The sequence below is a fragment of the Xenopus tropicalis genome, chromosome 3, assembly GCF_000004195.4.
Source record: "Xenopus tropicalis strain Nigerian chromosome 3, UCB_Xtro_10.0, whole genome shotgun sequence".
Lineage (NCBI taxonomy): Eukaryota > Metazoa > Chordata > Amphibia > Anura > Pipidae > Xenopus > Xenopus tropicalis.
The window spans coordinates 142427065-142448765 of record NC_030679.2 but is presented as its reverse complement, the minus strand read 5'-3'; the positions used below and the strand labels follow the sequence as shown (position 1 = coordinate 142448765).

General features: G+C 49.0%; 2 protein-coding genes across 2 annotated transcripts in view; one reads left to right on the top strand and one right to left on the bottom strand.

Annotated features, from left to right (window-relative positions):
- Positions 1-116: 116 nt before the first annotated feature.
- Positions 117-14967, bottom strand: pelp1 (proline, glutamate and leucine rich protein 1). Its single transcript, XM_031899491.1, has 17 exons — positions 14729-14967; positions 13375-13442; positions 12806-12911; positions 12577-12726; positions 10693-10764; positions 9718-9777; positions 9440-9590; positions 8123-8252; positions 7890-7977; positions 6437-6525; positions 6082-6204; positions 5852-6002; positions 5561-5687; positions 5015-5070; positions 3412-3618; positions 832-2091; positions 117-717 (listed from the first exon to the last, which is right to left on the bottom strand). The coding sequence occupies exons 1-17, from the start codon at positions 14858-14860 to the stop codon at positions 631-633; spliced, it is 3057 nt and encodes a 1018-aa protein (XP_031755351.1). The 5' UTR covers positions 14861-14967; the 3' UTR covers positions 117-630.
- Positions 14968-20299: 5332 nt separating this feature from the next.
- Positions 20300-21701, top strand: part of arrb2 (arrestin beta 2) — a 35359-nt gene continuing 33957 nt past the window's right edge. The window contains exon 1 of the mRNA XM_031897520.1: positions 20300-20391. Within this exon, the coding sequence (XP_031753380.1) occupies positions 20315-20391 (77 nt within the window). The 5' untranslated portion in view covers positions 20300-20314. The remainder of the gene's footprint in view (positions 20392-21701) is intronic.

Here is a 21701-nt window from a genome sequence, read left to right as displayed (position 1 = left end):
CTGTTACCAAAATATGCCTTTGTATGTACCACATAAAACACCCCTATCCGTTAGTGAAGGCTAATATTAAACCAGCCGTGCCCTTATAATAGACACAAGACAAAGAAGATGCAGGATTCTAGTCACACCACCGCTTTTATTGACAAAACTGAATAAAATAAAAAAAAAAAAGACAAAATAAAAAATATAAAGAGCCCATCTGTAATGCAGTTTACCTGCCTGTTGGGGGCGCCACAGCGAATGAGGCTTCTGTGGTGTCTTCACATTTGGTCGTGTAGTGAAACGCGGGCAGAAAAGCGGCTTGAAATGTGCGTTTGGCACCGGAGCTATTGGCGCGGGTTTAGCGGGATGTCATGGGTGCTGTTGTGGTTTGGACATGGGTGTGAGGCCTGTACTTGAGGTGGGGGGGCGGCTGTGAGGGATATCGGTGAGCTGTAGAAAGAGTTGCATTGTGGGTAAGGTGGGTGGGGTGCTAGGGAAGTGCATGAAGGAAGGTTGTGTCCATTCCGCTCAGTACTAATCCCGCCGGTATCTCACTCAGGATATGACCCAAGGCTATCGCCGGGACAAGCCCCCATACTGTCAGTTATGTAATATAAGATGGAGAACCAATGAGGATCCAACGACTGGTCACGTGCAAGGCTCGGGCAGCTTGTCGTCATCTGGGGGGCAGTCGACAAAGTCGGCCAGCATGGTGTCTGCGTCGGCCATTGGCTCCTGTGACAAATAAGAGGACAAACATGTTATTAGTTTGGGTGGCACCGACCTGCTCAGCCCTTGCCCCCACCCAGGACCCGTGGGTGTATTTCTGAGCTTCACCCCTGCACTCACCTCTTCCTCTGGTTCAGGCTTCTCAACGTGCACCTCATCTGGCTTTCTCTCTTCGATTTCTTTCTCTGGTTCCGGGGCAATAGGGGGCGCTTCAAGCTCCGGCACTTCCAGTTGGGGCGCGTCGCCTTCTTCCATTGGTGGCGGCTCTTCTAGTGGGGGTGGAGGTGTGAGAACTGGAGGCTGAGGGGGGCTTCTGGCGAGGTCGGTTTCTGGGGCGCTTTCCTCGTGGGAGTCCCTAGAGCGCTCTCTGTCTTCGCTCTCCACGAGCATTAACAAGCCGGTGTCCGCTACTTCGTCCTCCTGTACCGGGGACAGGCGCGGTGGGCCTTCGTCAGGGTCTACCTCATGCAAGGAACTGGTCTCTGTTCCGTCAGGAATCTCCTCCGCCACACAGCCAACTGGCAACTCATCTGGCATCAAGCATTCCTCATCCTCTCCCTCTTCTTCATCCTCTTCTCCTTCTTCCAGATCTTCTTCCTCTTCTTCTGTTATGCCTTCCTCATCCTCTTCGTAATCATCTTCTTCCAGACCCTCTAAATCTTCGTCTTCCTCTTCATCATAATAATCTTCCTCATCCTCATCGTCGTATAAGCCTTCATCCTCATCCTCCTCTCCATCCTCTTCATCGTCGCTGCTGTTGATGTTGATGACTGTGTCTACCTCTTGTTGGGGGGGAGGAGGAGGCGGGGCCTCTGCAATGGGGACTGGGACAGAGGAAGGCCCAGCGCATACTGGTGGTGCTGGTGGAGGAGGAGGAGGAGGGGGCGGGGCGGTGCTGGAGGAGGGGACAGCAGGCTGGGCTACTGGTTCAGTCGCTTCTTCTGTAGGTTTTACAGTTGGCGGAGAGGGTTCTGGTTTGGAGTCGGATTTTGCGAAAAGCCCTTCGGGTACAATGACCACACTGTCATCGGAGTCGCTCTCCAAGGAAATCTCTACGTCGGAGGGCTCCTCCTTGTCGAAATGAATGAAGACGGCACGTCGAGGCTTCTCCCCAAATGATTCTTCAGGAGGAGGAGATGGCACTGCGGCGGAAACAGGAGGCTCAGTGGCCATGACTTGTACCGTGGGCCTAGGAGGAAGGTGATTGGCTGGAGGCATAGCAGGAAAGGTAGGTGGTGGAGCAGGAGGCCGAAGAGTGGGGGCGTCTGACTGGAGAGGAGGTCGAGGCCCGTGATGTGGCAGAGGACGTTGGAGAGAGGGAACACGGGGATGGATGAGGATGCGACAAATGGCGAGTGCCTCGGTGGAGAATCTGGAGACCTGCAGGTAAAGAAGAAACAGTGAGAATATCTGTAGACTAAGCAGCAGTCCTACCTTGCTTTATGGCTGAGATTCTAGCTATCTGTATAACAGAGCATTCTGTCACAGTGGCACAGATCCTATCTGATCCCCCCATTGTAAGCAGCAGTCCTGCCCTGCTTTATGGCTGAGATTCTAGCTATCTGTATAACAGAGCATTCTGTCACAGTGGCACAGATCCTATCTGATCCCCCCATTGTAAGCAGCAGTCCTGCCCTGCTTTATGGCTGAGATTCTAGCTATCTGTATAACAGAGCATTCTGTCACAGTGGCACAGATCCTATCTGATCCCCCCCATTGTAAGCAGCAGTCCTGCCCTGCTTTATGGCTGATATTCTAGCTATCTGTATAACAGAGCATTCTGTCACAGTGGCACAGATCCTATCTGATCCCCCCATTGTAAGCAGCAGTCCTGCCCTGCTTTATGGCTGAGATTCTAGCTATCTGTATAACAGAGCATTCTGTCACAGTGGCACAGATCCTATCTGATCCCCCCATTGTAAGCAGCAGTCCTGCCCTGCTTTATGGCTGAGATTCTAGCTATCTGTATAACAGAGCATTCTGTCACAGTGGCACAGATCCTATCTGATCCCCCCATTGTAAGCAGCAGTCCTGCCCTGCTTTATGGCTGAGATTCTAGCTATCTGTATAACAGAGCATTCTGTCACAGTGGCACAGATCCTATCTGATCCCCCCATTGTAAGCAGCAGTCCTGCCCTGCTTTATGGCTGAGAGTCTAGCTATCTGTATAACAGAGCATTCTGTCACAGTGGCACAGATCCTATCTGATCCCCCCATTGTAAGCAGCAGTCCTGCCCTGCTTTATGGCTGAGATTCTAGCTATCTGTATAACAGAGCATTCTGTCACAGTGGCACAGATCCTATCTGATCCCCCCCCCATTGTAAGCAGCAGTCCTGCCCTGCTTTATGGCTGAGATTCTAGCTCTCTGTATAACAGAGCATTCTGTCACAGTGGCACAGATCCTATCTGATCCCCCCATTGTAAGCAGCAGTCCTGCCCTGCTTTATGGCTGAGATTCTAGCTATCTGTGTAACAGAGCATTCTGTCACAGTGGCACAGATCCTATCTGATCCCCCCCATTGTAAGCAGCAGTCCTGCCCTGCTTTATGGCTGAGATTCTAGCTATCTGTATAACAGAGCATTCTGTCACAGTGGCACAGATCTGATCCCCATTGTAAGAACTGTAAGGGATCACTATTTATACAACAAATTCAGCTTAACCAATAAACACAGAATGTTATGAAAAGCAGTTTTCTCACCTGCAAACTCTCCTCCGAGATTCCCACTCTGAAGATCTTGATGGCGCAGTGCAGAGGAGCAGGAAGCCTGGGGTTGGGGGTCAGAGTCAAACACAGGAGAAGTCTGTACAGTTCCTTCCGACACTCACTGCTGGTATACGGACCCAACCACTGGTCAGGCCCCTGTTGGAGGCGAAGCAGCAGTGGGATGGAGAGCTCTTGGAGTCTCTGGGGATACAGAGGGGTTATGTTCACCTTAACAACAATGCTGGCATTTCATTATTTGGTTTCTTTCTGTACAGGCAATGAGCAAACTTAGGGGGCTGTTCCTGCTGAATTGTGCTTAGTACAGGGGAATCCCTATGTGCCATAGTTTTATGGTATCTTTCTGTACAGGCTATGAGCACACTTAGGGGGCTGTTCCTGCTGAATTGTGCTTAGTACAGGGGAATCCCTATGCTGCCATAGTTTTATGGTATCTCTCTGTACAGGCTATGGGCAAACTTAGGGGGCTGTTCCTGCTGAATTGTGCTTGGTACATGGGGATCCCTATGTGCCATAGTTTTATGGTCTCTCTCTGTACAGGCTATGAGCAAACTTAGGGGGCTGTTCCTGCTGAATTGTGCTTAGTACAGGGGAATCCCTATGCTGCCATAGATTTATGGTATCTCTCTGTACAGGCTATGAGCAAACTTAGGGGGCTGTTCCTGCTGAATTGTGCTTGGTACAGGGGAATCCCTATGTGCCATAGTTTTATGGTATCTCTCTGTACAGGCTATGAGCAAACTTAGGGGGCTGTTCCTGCTGAATTGTGCTTAGTACAGGGGAATCCCTATGCTGCCATAGTTTTATGGTATCTCTCTGTACAGGCTATGAGCAAACTTAGGGGGCTGTTCCTGCTGAATTGTGCTTAGTACAGGGGAATCCCTATGCTGCCATAGTTTATGGTATCTCTCTGTACAGGCTATGAGCAAACTTAGGGGGCTGTTCCTGCTGAATTGTGCTTGGTACAGGGGAATCCCTATGCTGCCATAGTTTTATGGTATCTCTCTGTACAGGCTATGAGCAAACTTAGGGGGCTGTTCCTGCTGAATTGTGCTTAGTACAGGGGAATCCCTATGCTGCCATAGTTTTATGGTATCTCTCTGTACAGGCTATGAGCAAACTTAGGGGGCTGTTCCTGCTGAATTGTGCTTAGTAGAGGGGAATCCCTATGTGCCATAGTTTTATGGTATCTCTCTGTACAGGCTATGAGCAAACTTAGGGGGCTGTTCCTGCTGAATTGTGCTTAGTACAGGGGAATCCCTATGCTGCCATAGTTTTATGGTATCTCTCTGTACAGGCTATGAGCAAACTTAGGGGGCTGTTCCTGCTGAATTGTGCTTAGTACAGGGGAATCCCTATGTGCCATAGTTTTATGGTATCTCTCTGTACAGGCTATGAGCAAACTTAGGGGGCTGTTCCTGCTGAATTGTGCTTGGTACAGGGGAATCCCTAAGTTCCATAGTTTTATGGTAATAATAAAGGAAATAATGATACCTTCACCACTAATATTTCCATTATTTAAAGACAGAATTACAAGCCAGTGGTTTCAGGCTGGGAGACAGGCCACACTTTCACTCACCCTATGAACATCTTCCTTGATTACTGACCCACAGTGAAGAACCACACAGCACAGCCCTGAAAGACAAAGCGGTTAATGAGGGATTTATTTCCCGGCCACGTCTTAAAGGGACGGTCCGTCATTAATTTAACTTTTAGTAATGTTACAGAGTGAACAGATCTTAGCAACTTTTCAGTTGGTCTTTTTTTTATCATTTTTGAACTATTTGCTTTTTCTCTTCTGGATCTTTCCAGCTTTTAAAATGGGGGGGTCACTGACCCCGGCAGCAAAGGTCCATTTTCATTGTTATTGTTACTTTTTATGACTTCTCTTTCTATAGAGACCCTTTCCTATTTGTATTGCAGTATCTCATTCAAACCTCTACCTGGTTGCTAGGGTAATTTGCACCCTAGCAACCACATAGCTGCTAAAAATTCTACACTGGAAAGTTGCTGAATAAAAAAACTAAATAATTCAAAAACCACATATAAAAAAAAATGAAGACCAATTGCAAATTGTTTCACTCTCTACAACATCCTCAACGTTAATTGAAGGGTGAACAATCACCTTTAAGAGCCGCTGTGCACAGCTCAACATTGGCAGTGGTGTCTCTCTTGCGGTGACTCTGGAAATCATCGCCCCCGACCTCCGACACTTTCTGCTTCTTTGCTCCGAGCTGCACAAACGAGGACATCTAGGCCGGGGTGTCCCACAACGCAACACGAGACAGAAAGGAAAAAGTGTGAATATCAATTGGATGAACCGGAATCACACAACGAGCGGGGGGGGGGGGGGGGAAGGGGGGAAGGACCTGGGCTGGAAATACATGGTAAAAAGGAGGCAGGGATGGAAATTCACCTTAATGGCGTCTGTGGGTGGAGTGATGTCACTTAACAGATTGGCCAATAGGATGTCGGAGTGATGCGTTGGCCCTTGCAAGACTCCGGAGGAGATGCCGCACATCGTTACCCACGTTTCCAGCACTCGGTACACGGAACAACGGAGGGAGCTGCCTCGAGAGAAATGGAACTGTGGGTAAATAACTAGCGATCCCTATACCCGTATGGCCGCCATCTCCCGGTACCCACCTGTATGGCCTCTCCTGGCCCGAGGGGATGCCAGCCATGCCCTTCACTGCTGCCCAGGAAAGTAGGAGCTGAGGAAAGAGCCTGCAGATCACTGCCGAGAAGGGAAGGAGCCGAGGGCCACACCTGTGTAGCAGGGGAATACACATTAGCCAATTGGACGCCCAGGGGCCAACACGAGCAGCGCACACAGGTAAGTCCAGACACTAAGGGGTTAACCAATCTGCTTCAAGCATCAGGGGCCACTCACTCCTCCGTTGGACTCCCACCCAAAATGGCCATAGAATCATTAGCTGCTATCGGCCTCCCATTCACACATACACAGGGGGTAAAAAGGGGGCTGCCCCCCATTCCTCACGCTATCATTGTCGCCTCCAGGATTTCCAGGACGCTGCTGTGCATCCGCGGGAGGAGGAGCAACTTCAGCGATTCCTCTCCGTGCCAGCTCTGTAGGGAAGGGAAGAGAGTAAGCGAGAGGCGCGGGTGGGGCAGATGTTCTGGTTCTGCAGCACCGGTACCCAGCCATCTTGAGTGCAATGACCAATAAGGAAATAGATCTGCTTATTTCTAGATGTCAAAATAATGGGGGGGGGGTGGCCTAGTTGAGGGCCGCTATGCTGGCTACTAGAATGGTGGGAAATGATTGGTTGTAACTAGGGATGCACCGAATCCACTATTTTGGGATTCGGCCGAAACCCAAATCCTTCGTGAAAAATCCAGCCGAATACCGAACCAAATCTGAATCCTAATTTGATAAGCAAGTCAGGTAATAGAAGGGTTAAAATGACCCATGTGGCGAAAAAAATTTCATCTTCTGTGTTTATGTGACGAAAAGTCACATGACTTTAAAGGAGAAGGAAAGTCATTTTGGCATTTTACTGCCAATAGATTCAGCACATTAGTGCCACCTAGAACCCTATATTTACTCAGCAGAAAGTTCTACTATACAGCCGCCATTTTAGCTTGGTCTTGGTAGCTTTATAGCCGTTATAGCTCAGATTATCATTCCTAAGGGAGAGGGGAAGTGAGTTCCTATGCATTCTTATGGGAAAGGGGAGCAGGGCAAGGGAGGGGGAGAGAGAGAGGGGAGATAACTGAGCAGACTCAAGTCCCAAACCTGAATGAGCCCTAAAAGAGAGGAAGTCTGATACTGAAGAACATGCTCCCAAAAAAGGAGACAAGAAATCCTGTGTTTCTTTAGACAGAGGACTCAGTGCAGCGTTTCTGTGAGTGCTTAAGGCTGTATTTACATAGACCTTTCTGATAAAGCTTACTGAGTTTTTACCTTTCCATCTCCTTTAAGGATGCATCCCTAGTTATGATTAGGTGCCCAATGAGGCACAAAACGTGCAAGGCTATTTATGTGCAACTGTGTATAGAAAGCAATACATTTTGGAATGTCTACTCCAACCCACCCAACCAACCCCTGGATTTCGGGCCAGCCTTCATTATAGATAGATAGACAGATGATAGATAGACAGACAGATAGACAGATGATAGATAGATAGACAGATAGATAGACAGACAGATAGACAGATGATAGATAGATAGACAGATGATAGATAGATAGACAGATGATAGATAGACAGACAGATAGACAGATGATGATAGATGACAGACAGACAGACGATAGATACAGACAGACAGACAGACAGATGATGATAGATAGATAATAGATAGACAGACAGACAGATAGATGATAGATAGTTTACTTGGCATTAACAGGGTGTAGGGAAGGTGTAGGCAGGAAGAGGGGACACACAGAAGCACAAGTCCCAAACCTGAATGCCAGGCTGCACGCTGAACCTTACCAGGTTTTTTGGGCTCACGTTGACCACCCTGCAGACCAGACTGAGAACGTCGGACACTGGGACCCGCACAGGAGCTGGAAACTGTTCCCTGCACAGTACCGGGGAACAAAAGATGCAGTGATTACAATGCCTTTTATAGTTTATTTTATTATTAAGTTAGTAGAACCAGGAAAGGAAGATAGATAGATAGCTATTTCCTGCACTTTATACGGAGATGCCACCCCCAGAAATACCTGAGCAGCAGGCGCATACACTGGGCCAGGGCTGTGAACCTTCGTGCCAGCTGCAGCACACTGTGAGTTCCATCATCTTCCACAGGGGGGAGCTCCAGCTCAGTGCCGGAGCCCTCGTAGCGTGCCGTGTCTGCATGGGAAGAACGTAAGAAAGCTCAGTGACGGGAGCGTGATTATTACTTTCATTTACTGCTATAGGGCGCTTCCACTGTATAGCATTTATTCAAGGGCAAGCCCCTCTCCCATTGAGCTTACAATCTAAGTTGGGAGACTGTGGAACATGAAGATAAATGAGCCTTATGGTATATAAAGGCACTGATGGTCCAATCAATAGTACCATGCTACCCCTAAGAGCTAAGCTGCCCTAAGATACTAATGCCAAATGTCCCTGATTGGCTGACAATGTGCCTAAGGCTCTCCCTGTTATCACTAAACTCATTCCGCATTAAAGGGGAAATATTGTGCCAATGAATTGTAAAATTTCTCCAAAAACCCCATTAGCCCCGCCCATCTGTGTCACTTCCTGTTGCTACTTTGCCAGGCTGTACGGGGGGCGGCACACTGCACTGTAGGATAGGAACCAATCAGCAGCTAGGCTGACCTGACAGGGAACTGAAGCCTGTCTGTGCTTGTGTGAGTGCAGGGCTGTGATTAGCTATCCCCCTCCTACTGTGCTTCTGGCAGGGACCGTTAGGACACGCCCACCCCTTATTTGAAACACAGACAGGGACCTGAGAGGATCTATAGGGAAAATATGTAGTGAATGGGAATAATATCAGAAATTGTAACAGTTTTATATCTTTATAACAGGTCCCATAAATATTTGGGATGTGCCCAATCCAATGGGATTTAGCTTTTTTCTTTCAGATTCAGCCGAACCAAAGCCGAATCCTTAGAATCATGTGACTTTTTGCCAGATAAACTCGGAAGCTGCAAATTTTTCGTGTGGTTATTTTTACGCCTTCTATGCGTTCGTTTGTATACGCTAATTAGGGTTTGGTTTTTACCGGATCTTTCATGAAGGATTGTTCGGCTGAATCCCAAAATAGTGGATTCAGTGCATATATATTATATATATATATATCTTCTCAATGATACTGTGGGGTTGACAGCGCCACCTAGTGCCCATGTTTATTAACGCAGTCCTACATTTCATCAAGCGGCTGCTCCTACATGATAGATTGGAAGCTTCACTGGGGCAGTGGCTGATGTGAACATGATAATATTCAGTTAATTATAAGATAAATCAGGTTGACAGATAAAGGAAACCGCCCCTGCAGCGCTCTGTGCCACCCCAATGTACGCGCCAATACCCACCCGTTTCGGAGCCTTGGTACAGCTGCAGGAATACAGTGTGCAGGGAGCAAATGACACTTTGGATTTGCCTCTCCCAGTTCTCCGTGTGTTTGATCCCCTGAGAGAAGCCAGAGCCGAGGGATGGGAGCAGCGAGTAGCACTGACAGGCAACCTACAGGCAGAGAGGAATGAGAGAGGGCGGGGCATTAGGGCACTCTCAAATCTGGTTGGCTACTTCTTGCCCCATATTTACAGCATTGCCCCAAAGTGTTTCCCCTAGATATATGCAAAGTGCTCACCTCCTGAATTTGCTGGTTTTCTGCATCTATGAGGCTCAGAAGGAAAGCAGTGAGTTTCCCCTGCAAAATAAATAAGTGTTAGATCAGGTCTGTGCAGGGAAAGAGCTGCTTTGTATGGACTTTAACTCCACGGGAAGACAGGGCTGGGGGGGTTCCCAATGATAGGAGTCCACCACTGAAAGAGCGAGTGAGTAAATAGTGTAAAGTGTGTTGGGTGCTGAAAAGTGGCAATAAAGAGATGGTTACTACTGTGCAGACCTATGCAACCTATGTATAGATATATTTTGCCAAATAGTTAAAGGATAAGTAAGCCTTTTATTTGAAAATCCCCAAATTACCCTAAACAGCCCCCAGAATATACCTTTCTACCTGCATGCAGATTTATTGTGTTTCTCTATTACAGCCAGTTCAACTGCAGCTCTTTTACTGACTTCCTTGTCTAGCATGAAGCTCCACCCCATTTGCTTTCTGAACCCCCCTCCTCTCTTTCTGAATATGAAGACCTCAAAGTTGAGCCTACTGTGCAGGGCTGTTTTATTGAAGCAGAGAATCAGTTTGGCCTGTAGGCACCTCTTTGAGGTCTTCATAGTCGTAGATAGGAGGAGGGCTCAGAAAGCAAAAGGGGAGGAGCTTCACGCTGGACAAGGAAGTCAGTAAGAGAGATACAGTTCAGCTACTGGTAATAAGAAACAAAATAAATAAATGCATGCAGGGGGAAAGAGATGTTATTCTGGGGGATGTACAAACTAATTTTAGAGACTTGAACAAAAAAAAAAAAAAAGGTTTACTTATTCTTTAAAAAAAAGTATAGATGGTAAAGTTTCCCTTTAATGTAGTCAGGATACAGGTGATTAGAAATCAGCAGTGCTCTAGAAAATGTGGCTGTGTGCGTATATGTGCCCACGTGGGCATTAATGGATTCTGGGGTGCAAGCGTGCGTGGGTGAGGGGCATATTTAGCAGAGGAGCACAGTACCCGTAAGGAGCCGCAGGCTCTGGGGTAGGAGATGAAGCAGGATCGGATCCCCTCTAAGGCTGGAACCAGGCACTGTGAGAAACAAGAGCAAAAATGGCGTTTAGTCAAATAACATTATAGCGGCCTCATTATCCCTCCGATCACAACGCCCGCCTAAACAGCCCCCCAGCAGCCCAATAACTAGTGAGTGTCTATGGCACCTTACAGCAGCCCCTCTGGCATTTGCCTGAACCCACAGATTGCCAGTCCGGGCCTGATTTTCAGTACACAGAGGCCCAAACAGCCCCCCCATAGGCCCAATAAATAGTGAGTGTCTATGGCACCTTACAGCAGCCCCTCAGGCATTTGCCTGAACCCACAGATTGCCAATCCGGGCCTGATTTTCAGTACACAGAGGCCCAAACAGCCCCCCCATAGGCCCAATAAATAGTGAGTGACTATGGCACCTTACAGCAGCCCCTCTGGCATTTGCCTGAACCCACAGATTGCCAGTCTGGGCCTGATTTTCAGTACCCAGAGGCCCAAACAGCCCCCCATAGGCCCAATAAATAGTGAGTGACTATGGCATCTTACAGCAGCCCCTCTGGCATTTGCCTGAACCCACAGATTGCCAGCCTGGGCCTGATTTTCAGTACACAGAGGCCCAAACAGCCCCCCCATAGGCCCAATAAATAGGGCCCAATAAATAGTGAGTGTCTATGGCACCTTACAGCAGCCCCTCTGGCATTTGCCTGAACCCACAGATTGCCAGTCTGGGCCTGATTTTCAGTACACAGAGGCCCAAACAGCCCCCCCCCCCCATAGGCCCAATAAATAGTGAGTGTCTATGGCACCTTACAGCAGCCCCTCTGGCATTTGCCTGAACCCACAGATTGCCAGTCTGGGCCTGATTTTCAGTACCCAGGGGCCCAAACAGCCCCCCCAGCAGCCCAATAAATAGTGAGTGACTATGGCACCTTACAGCAGCCCCTCTGGCATTTGCCTGAACCCACAGATTGCCAGTCCGGGCCTGATTTTCAGTACACAGAGGCCCAAACAGCCCCCCCAGCCCAATAAATAGTGAGTGTCTATGGCACCTTACAGCAGCCCCTCTGGCATTTGCCTGAACCCACAGATTGCCAGTCCGGGCCTGATTTTCAGTACACAGAGGCCCAAACAGCCCCCCCAGCCCAATAAATAGTGAGTGACTATGGCACCTTACAGCAGCCACTCTGGCATTTGCCTGAACCCACAGATTGCCAGTCCGGGCCTGATTTTCAGTACCCAGAGGCCCAAACAGCCCCCCATAGGCCCAATAAATAGTGAGTGTCTATGGCACCTTACAGCAGCCCCTCTGGCATTTGCCTGAACCCACAGATTGCCAGTCCGGGCCTGATTTTCAGTACCCAGAGGCACAAACAGCCCCCCCATAGGCCCAATAAATAGTGAGTGTCTATGGCACCTTACAGCAGCCCCTCTGGCATTTGCCTGAACCCACAGATTGCCAGTCCGGGCCTGATTTTCAGTACCCAGAGGCCCAAACAGCCCCCCATAGGCCCAATAAATAGTGAGTGTCTATGGCACCTTACAGCAGCCCTTCTGGCATTTGCCTGAACCCACAGATTGCCAGTCCGGGCCTGATTTTCAGTACACAGAGGCCCAAACAGCCCCCCATAGGCCCAATAAATAGTGACTGTCTATGGCACCTTACAGCAGCCCCTCTGGCATTTGCCTGAACCCACAGATTGCCAGTCCGGGCCTGATTTTCAGTACACAGAGGCACAAACAGCCCCCCCAGCAGCCCAATAAATAGTAAGTGACTATGGCACCTTACAGCAGCCCCTCTGGCATTTGCCTGAACCCACAGATTGCCAGTCCGGGCCTGCCAACCACACTGCCCCTTACCTGGCGCCTCAGGCCCAGCAGAGAGGTGAGCAGACCTGGGATGTGATTGGTGGAGATTTCCCGGGATAACTCTGGCAGCGCAGAGGAGTGAGCAAGAAGGGAGCGCAAGACAAAGACAGCCAAACTGACCACACGTGGGGGGTCCTGAGACTGTAAAGGGAGGAGAGGAATGGTCAGACACACAGAAGCAGCAATGAGACGGGCAGGCTTTATATACGGCGGCACTCACCTGGATAATCTGCAGGATGCTGCGCAGCCAGGACACGCAGTGCTGCTCAAAAACACCCGTGGGGGACTCTTCCACTGCCAGAGCCAACAGAGACAGCCCCTCAACCCTGAGAAGGAACAGTGAGAGTGTAAGAAGAGCTGCACTCCAATCCCAGGAGAGAGACAGATACAGCCAGCGTGTGTCTGAACTCTGAAATAGAGAGTGCCCAGAGGGAGATGCTTCCGTCCCCCCCCCCGGGGAGCCGGCAGGGGAACTGCAAGAGAACTCAGCAATGCAAGGAGGTATTTATACCACGTCAATAGAGCGCTCTCTGTGCTATTCAAGGAACGAGACTGCCCTCTGAGTCTAACAGTGGCACAGACAGAGTATTCGCCACTCGCAGCCTCGCGTTGATAAGGAAGGGCCACACTTACACAGCGCTGCAAGGAGAGGGGGTGGCACCATGGAGATTGTCTTCATCCATCAAACAAGGTAAGATCTTACGTAGCGGGGGGTTCAGCCTACAGGGCTACCATCTGTGCGCCACTTACCCCCCCATAGTTATAACCAACCGAGAACATGCCACCTACCGAGTGCCGGCCGAGATCAGGCGAGAGTTGCAGCTACTGAGGAGACCAGACATGGCAGCCGGGAGACCCTGAATCAAGGAACAGAGCGTTAGGTTACCGCGAATATGGCTGTAGGGTGGGACCCCAGGGCTGTAGGGTGGGACCCCAGGGCTGTAGGGTGGGACCCCAGGGCTGTAGGGTGGGACCCCAGGGCTGTAAGGTGGGACCCCAGGGCTGTAAGGTGGGACCCCAGGGCTGTAAGGTGGGACCCCAGGGCTGTAAGGTGGGACCCCAGGGCTGTAAGGTGGGACCCCAGGGCTGTAAGGTGGGACCCCAGGGCTGTAAGGTGGGACCCCAGGGCTGTAAGGTGGGACCCCAGGGCTGTAAGGTAGAACCCCAGGGCTGTAAGGTAGAACCCCAGGGCTGTACAGTACCAGTTAGAACTGAGTAAGGGGAGGGGATGCTAGAGCAGGGGTGGCCAGACGTACGCATCTCCGGCTTCATTGCGGTCCACCAGAAATCCACGGGGGACCGTAATCGACGTATTGGCCACCCCTGTGCTACAGGAATCAAAAAGTTAAGAGATCTGTCTGGAGGAGGGGTCAGGAGGGGTATGCCCACTTTACATAGAAAACCTGCCCACCCCTATACAAGAGCCAACCCTATAAATGGAGCGTCAGTGGGCTGTGCCCCGTGTATCTGGCTGGTTCTATATGGAGAATAAGTTCTTTAGCCACAAGCCTGCCCTAAGCAAGTGACTTACACACAAACGGGCCGAGCCCCACTACGGGGGAACCGGCCGAGCCCCACTACGGGGGAACCGGCCGAGCCCCACTACGGGGGAACCGGGCGAGCCCCACTACGGGGGAACCGGGCGAGCCCCACTACGGGGGAACCGGCCGAGCCCCACTACGGGGGAACCGGGCGAGCCCCACTACGGGGGAACCGGCCGAGCCTTACTATCGCATCGGAGCGATTCCCTATGTGATTTCCAACCAGTGGCTCAGGGGTAACATGTTGCTCCCCAACCCTTTGGGTGTTACTCCCAGTTGCCTCAAAATTGGGGCCCATGTTTCTATTTCTGGCTTGGGGCAAGTATTGGAGGCATAAAGCCCATATGTACTGAGTCTCTAGCACTGCCAGTCCCCATTGGGCTACTAATTAACCAATCAGAGTCCTTATTGCGTGTTTGTGTTGCTCCCCAGCCTTTTGCTCATTGATATGTTGGGGGTCCCTGCTGTACCCCAATAAGCCAGGCGGTACCTGGGGACAGTAGAGGCCAATAAACAGCCCAGCCCGTACATGGGGCTAATGAAGAGTTAATTGGGGGCGGTATTGAGTGAATGACAGCCATTGGCCCCCAGCAGGCACTCACCTCCCCCCGGAGGGCCCCATGCTCCCGCAGCCCCCGGATGGTTTCAGCCAGTTCCCCTTCGCTCAGATCCCGCTCCAGAAGGCCGGTAATTGTCACCTCCATCCCCCGGGTCCCGACACACACGGCCGCCATCTTCCCGCCAGCAGCAGCACGTCATCAGGCCGCGACACAACACGTGGTGCCAGGCCGGCGCGTCATTGGACGCTTCTTAGCAACCACATTCCCCTTAGCAACGGAGGCAGCAGGGAAGGGTGTTTGTTACAAAAAGGCAAAGCAGGACTCTCACAGAGCATCCCTTAGCTATAAAGCAGCGCCATAGCCACCTAGCAACCAAAAACTCCATAGCAACTAGGCAGCATATAATTCGATGACGTCACTTGGAAACAAGAAATGACTTAGCAACAAGGCACTCCGTAGTTATTAGGGCTCCGTAGTAACATGGAATTGCAGTAGTCAGTAGTAATAGGACGTCCCATAGTTTCAAGGTATTGCTTAGCAACCACTCAATAAACTACAGCTCCATAGCATCCCATAGTTACTATGCATTGTGCTTAGCAACAAATGGGAACATTAATAGCAAAGGAACCTGGTTGATGAAGGGGTTCATCATTGTGGCAGTGGCGAAGAGTGGTCTGGAAATGGAAAGTGGGGACAAAAGGCTGTTCCTGCTGAATTGTGCTTAGTACAGGGGAATCCCTATGTGCCATAGTTTTATGGTATCTCTCTGTACAGGCTATGAGCAAACTTAGGGGGCTGTTCCTGCTGAATTGTGCTTAGTACAGGGGAATCCCTATGCTGCCATAGTTTTATGGTATCTCTCTGTACAGGCTATGAGCAAACTTAGGGGGCTGTTCCTGCTGAATTGTGCTTAGTACAGGGGAATCCCTATGTGCCATAGTTTTATGGTATCTCTCTGTACAGGCTATGAGCAAACTTAGGGGGCTGTTCCTGCTGAATTGTGCTTAGTACAGGGGAATCCCTATGTGCCATAGTTTTATGGTATCTCTCTGTACAGGCTATGGGCAAACTTAGGGGGCTGTTCCTGCTGAATTGTGCTTAGTACAGGGGAATCCCTATGTGCCATAGTTTTATGGTATCTCTCTGTACAGGCTATGGGCAAACTTAGGGGGCTGTTCCTGCTGAATTGTGCTTAGTACAGGGGAATCCCTATGTGCCATAGTTTTATGGTATCTCTCTGTACAGGCTATGAGCAAACTTAGGGGGCTGTTCCTGCTGAATTGTGCTTAGTACAGGGGAATCCCTATGTGCCATAGTTTTATGGTATCTCTCTGTACAGGCTATGAGCAAACTTAGGGGGCTGTTCCTGCTGAATTGTGCTTAGTACAGGGGAATCCCTATGTGCCATAGTTTTATGGTATCTCTCTGTACAGGCTATGAGCAAACTTAGGGGGCTGTTCCTGCTGAATTGTGCTTAGTACAGGGGAATCCCTATGTGCCATTTTTTTATGGTATCTCTCTGTACAGTCTATGAGCAAACTTAGGGGGCTGTTCCTGCTGAATTGTGCTTAGTACAGGGGAATCCCTATGTGCCATAGTTTTATGGTATCTCTCTGTACAGGCTATGAGCAAACTTAGGGGGCTGTTCCTGCTGAATTGTGCTTAGTACAGGGGAATCCCTATGTGCCATAGTTTTTATGGTATCTCTCTGTACAGGCTATGAGCAAACTTAGGGGGCTGTTCCTGCTGAATTGTGCTTAGTACAGGGGAATCCCTATGTGCCATAGTTTTATGGTATCTCTCTGTACAGGCTATGAGCAAACTTAGGGGGCTGTTCCTGCTGAATTGTGCTTAGTACAGGGGAATCCCTATGTGCCATAGTTTTATGGTATCTCTCTGTACAGGCTATGAGCAAACTTAGGGGGCTGTTCCTGCTGAATTGTGCTTAGTACAGGGGAATCCCTATGTGCCATAGTTTTATGGTATCTCTCTGTACAGGCTATGAGCAAACTTAGGGGGCTGTTCCTGCTGAATTGTGCTTAGTACAGGGGAATCCCTATGTGCCATAGTTTTATGGTATCTCTCTGTACAGGCTATGAGCAAACTTAGGGGGCTGTTCCTGCTGAATTGTGCTTAGTACAGGGGAATCCCTATGTGCCATAGTTTTATGGTATCTCTCTGTACAGGCTATGAGCAAACTTAGGGGGCTGTTCCTGCTGAATTGTGCTTAGTACAGGGGAATCCCTATGTGCCATAGTTTTATGGTATCTCTCTGTACAGGCTATGAGCAAACTTAGGGGGCTGTTCCTGCTGAATTGTGCTTAGTACAGGGGAATCCCTATGTGCCATAGTTTTATGGTATCTCTCTGTACAGGCTATGAGCAAACTTAGGGGGCTGTTCCTGCTGAATTGTGCTTAGTACAGGGGAATCCCTATGTGCCATAGTTTTATGGTATCTCTCTGTACAGGCTATGAGCAAACTTAGGGGGCTGTTCCTGCTGAATTGTGCTTAGTACAGGGGAATCCCTATGTGCCATAGTTTTATGGTATCTCTCTGTACAGGCTATGAGCAAACTTAGGGGGCTGTTCCTGCTGAATTGTACTTAGTACAGGGGAATCCCTATGTGCCATTGTTTTATGGTATCTCTCTGTACAGGCTATGAGCAAACTTAGGGGGCTGTTCCTGCTGAATTGTGCTTAGTACAGGGGAATCCCTATGTGCCATTGTTTTATGGTATCTCTCTGTACAGTCTATGAGCAAACTTAGGGGGCTGTTCCTGCTGAATTGTGCTTAGTACAGGGGTCTGTGTATCAAAAGCTGACGTGTGCCTAATCAGCAGTCAGTGATGTGTATAATGTACTCGTTGTCCCAACTTGGCAGACTCTGAGGTTTGTGCTAGCCGCCCAGAACAGCAGCGTTTGCCTAAGGTGGGACGTATTGGAGTCAACAGAAGGTGGAGCATTTATTGTGTGCAGGTCAGGGTTTCATCACTGTATGAGTTCCAATAAAAGGAGTGATTCATGGTGTTTTTTTGTAACTCAAGTATTTGTTTCTTTATATGGGAAGGGAAAGAGCAAGAGCAATCTCTAAGGCAGGTAATATTGCAGCTCCCTATAAACAAATATACAGAGAAGGAATGTTCTGGGCACACAATAAGCTGTACCCTCATACTGTACTGTCTAAGGGAAACACTATGGCACCCCCTACCCATATGTATAAATACAAATATACAGAGAAGGAATGTTCTGGGCACACAATAAGCTGTACCCCCATACTGTACTGTCTAAGGGAAACACTATGGCACCCCCTACCCATATGTATAAATACAAATATACAGAGAAGGAATGTTCTGGGCACACAATAAGCTGTACCCCCATACTGTACTGTCTAAGGGAAACACTATGGCACCCCCTACCCATATGTATAAATACAAATATACAGAAAAGGAATGAGCTGGGCACACAATAAGCTGTACCCCCATACTGTACTGTCTAAGGGAAACACTATGGCACCCCCTACCCATATGTATAAATACAAATATACAGAGAAGGAATGTTCTGGGCACACAATAAGCTGTACCCCCATACTGTACTGTCTAAGGGAAACACTATGGCACCCCCTACCCATATGTATAAATACAAATATATAGAGAAGGAATGTTCTGGGCACACAATAAGCTGTACCCCCATACTGTACTGTCTAAGGGAAACACTATGGCACCCCCTACCCATATGTATAAATACAAATATACAGAGAAGGAATGATCTGGGCACAATAAACTGATGCCTCCTGGTGCTTCTCTAGTTCACAGTTTAGTTTTCCATTGAAACCCATGTCATTTCCTATTGTCCCTCAGCAGGGGCAGCTTCAGGCAAGTGTCACAGGTGTACCTGCATGTCTGCACCCTAGGGACCCTGCTTATGGTACGGCGCCATTATACATAGCAAAGTTATCATTACAGTTTATTTATAAAGTGCTGATAGTTTCCATAGTGCTGCATTGTATGGAAAGGAAGGAAACAGAAGGAAACATGTTATTAGGCTCCGTATGATACTTTTTTACAGGGGTAGTTTGATCAAGGCATGATGAGAGCTGTAGTTTTGTTACACCCGCTGCAGGGATAGGACAGCAAGCAGGTTCTTTTCATCAATATATATTTAGTCTAATCCTTATAGGGGTTGTTCACCTTTGAGTTAACTTTTAGTAGAGAGTAATATTCTCTAATAGACAATTTGCAATTGGTCTTCATTTTTTATTATTTGTGGTATGTGAATTATCTCTATTTTTTTGTTCAGGAACTCTCCAGTTTGGAATTTCAGCAGTTATCTGGTTGCTACGGTTCAAATGACCTTAGCAACCGGGAAGTGGTTTGAATGAGAGACGGGTATATGAATAGGAAAGGGCCTGGATAGAAATATAAGTAATAAAAGGTAACAATGACAATGAAATTGCCTCACAGAGCAATAGGTTTTTGGCTGTGGGGGTCACCCCCAAATAATTAAAAAATAATTAGAAAAATTAAAAAAATAGATAATGAAGACCAATTGAAAAGTTGGTTAGAATTGGGCATTCTATAACATACTAAAAGTTAATGTATGCAATTCATTAGGGTGCAGGTAGGGGGAGTTTTAAGTGTATGGAGCATATTCTCGGCAAGTGTTTTTTGGCTTGCCGAAAATACGCACCATACGCTACATGGGGCATTAGCCTAAAGGTGAACCGCCCCTTTAACTTATCAATATTTATTCTTAGATTCTGCCTTTGGCCACTAGGTGGAGCAGTCAAAGAAAGCTAACGGGAGACAAGAGAAAACAAAATATTGGAATATGGCACTGCTGCAAAGATTCGGGCAGCCCCGGACACCCAAGTCTGCTACTGCCTCAGCAATAAGTGCCAGCCTATGGGCAGCAGGGTCACTAGCCCTACATTTTTTGTTTACTTTTCCATTAAAGGGCAAGTTTTACTTTTCTTTTAAAAAGAAAATGACATAGGTTGTAAAAAATTAGGGACCTGGCATTCCTTGGGGGAGGGTCTTATTGGTTGGTGGCAGCGTTTCATTAGCACTTATGGAGTAAGTGTGCTGGCACGGCAGGTAGAAAGTGGTACTGCAAGTCACATGGTATTTTTTTCAGCTTCAATAACTTTTGAACTTTACACCCTTAATTGGTTTGTTACAAGGCAAGGGGCTGCTATCTTGCTTCCTAGGTACTGGGGGGGGGGTAATAAAAATCAATAGGGCATGTAATGAGGGTCCTGCAAGCCTGGGTTTCCTAACAAACACATGCTAAATAATGCACAGCTTGGTGCCAGTGGGGTCAGTATAGCCCTGCTAATTACCCTTGTTATGAGTCATGGGAGGCAATTAGCTTTAGCGATCACTGATTGACTGCCCTGATAGTCAGCCCTACTGCCTGTGTTGCATTATGCGGATTTAGTTAATTGCATTATTGGCCACTTTTCAGCTTAGACTCCCTTCTGCCCATTATGTTATCATTAGAGCAAAGTGTCAGCCACTAGCGGAGTGGACATCCTGTCAGCAGGGGTCACTTGAGATAAAAGGGAAATAAAGTCTACCCACAAATGTTAGAGTCTTTCATGCCCTGCAGGCTTGGGGCGAGCAGGGAGTTATGTGGCTTCTAGAACCCAGCCAGACCCGGACTGGCAATCTGTGGGTTCAGGCAAATGCCAGAGGGGCTGCTGTAAGGTGCCATAGTCACTCACTATTTATTGGGCCTATGGGGGGCTGTTTGGGCCTCTGGGTACTGAAAATCAGGCCCGGACTGGCAATCTGTGGGTTCAGGCAAATGCCAGAGGGGCTGCTGTAAGGTGCCATAGTCACTCACTATTTATTGGGCCTATGGGGGGCTGTTTGGGCCTCTGGGTTCTGAAAATCAGGCCCGGACTGGCAATCTGTGGGTTCAGGCAAATGCCAGGGGGGCTGCTGTAAGGTGCCATAGACACTCACTATTTATTGGGCCTATGGGGGGGCTGTTTGTGCCTCTGGGTACTGAAAATCAGGCCCAGACTGGCAATCTGTGGGTTCAGGCAAATGCCAGAGGGGCTGCTGTAAGGTGCCATAGACACTCACTATTTATTGGGCCTATGGGGGGGCTGTTTGGGCCTCTGGGTACTGAAAATCAGGCCCGGACTGGCAATCTGTGGGTTCAGGCAAATGCCAGAGGGGCTGCTGTAAGGTGCCATAGACACTCACTATTTATTGGGCCTATGGGGGGGCTGTTTGGGCCTCTGGGTACTGAAAATCAGGCCCGGACTGGCAATCTGTGGGTTCAGGCAAATGCCAGAGGGGCTGCTGTAAGGTCTCTGTGTATTTGAAATGTCAGGTCTGATTGCATTGCATTGGTGGCCAGGGTCCCTTAAAAGCACCAGTGGCCAGTGCCCCCTAAATGCACTGGTAGCCTGGACCCCCTAAAAGCATTGGTGGCCGGGGGTGGCATTGGTGGCCAGGGATGGCATTGGTGGCCAGGAGTAGCATTGGTGGCCAGGGATGGCATTGGTGGCCAGGGGTAGCATTGGTGGCCAGGGGTAGCATTGGTGGCCAGGAGGTAGCATTGGTGGCCAGGAGTAGCATTGGTGGCCAGGGGTAGCATTGGTGGCCAGGGGTAGCATTGGTGGCCAGGGGTAGCATTGGTGGCCAGGGGTAGCATTGGTGGCCAGGGGTAAATAGGGGCCACAGCTAACCAGAAAAGTTTAGCACAACCAGGCCCACCTTAAAAGTAGAAATTCTCCGGGCCTGGGATGACTGTCCCCCCTTTGCCCCCCCCCCAGGCACCCCCCTAATGAAAGCTCTAAGGCTAAAGGCACATGTAGCGTTTCTGTGCTGGCTGAAACCCTGGCAGGACGCGCAGGGGTGTATCGGCCATGTACCCAGTGGGATTTAGAAGAGATACTTTACAATTTGCCGGAGGAAGGTTCCACGTTTAGAGGTAACCGTGACGGAACACGAGCCGCGCCACCGTGTAATTTCAATACACAAGAGAGGAGGCCATGATTAGA

Bases quoted from the DNA above. Each gene is read 5' to 3' on its own strand.
- pelp1 (XM_031899491.1), bottom strand. From the start codon at position 14,860: ATGGCGGCCGTGTGTGTCGGGACCCGGGGGATGGAGGTGACAATTACC. The intron at 6,205-6,436 runs GTGAGGAATGGG...CCTGCTACACAG, and splicing joins CTGGAGGCGACAATGATAGC to GTGTGGCCCTCGGCTCCTTC. The intron at 718-831 runs GTGAGTGCAGGG...TATTTGTCACAG, and splicing joins AGCCTGAACCAGAGGAAGAG to GAGCCAATGGCCGACGCAGA.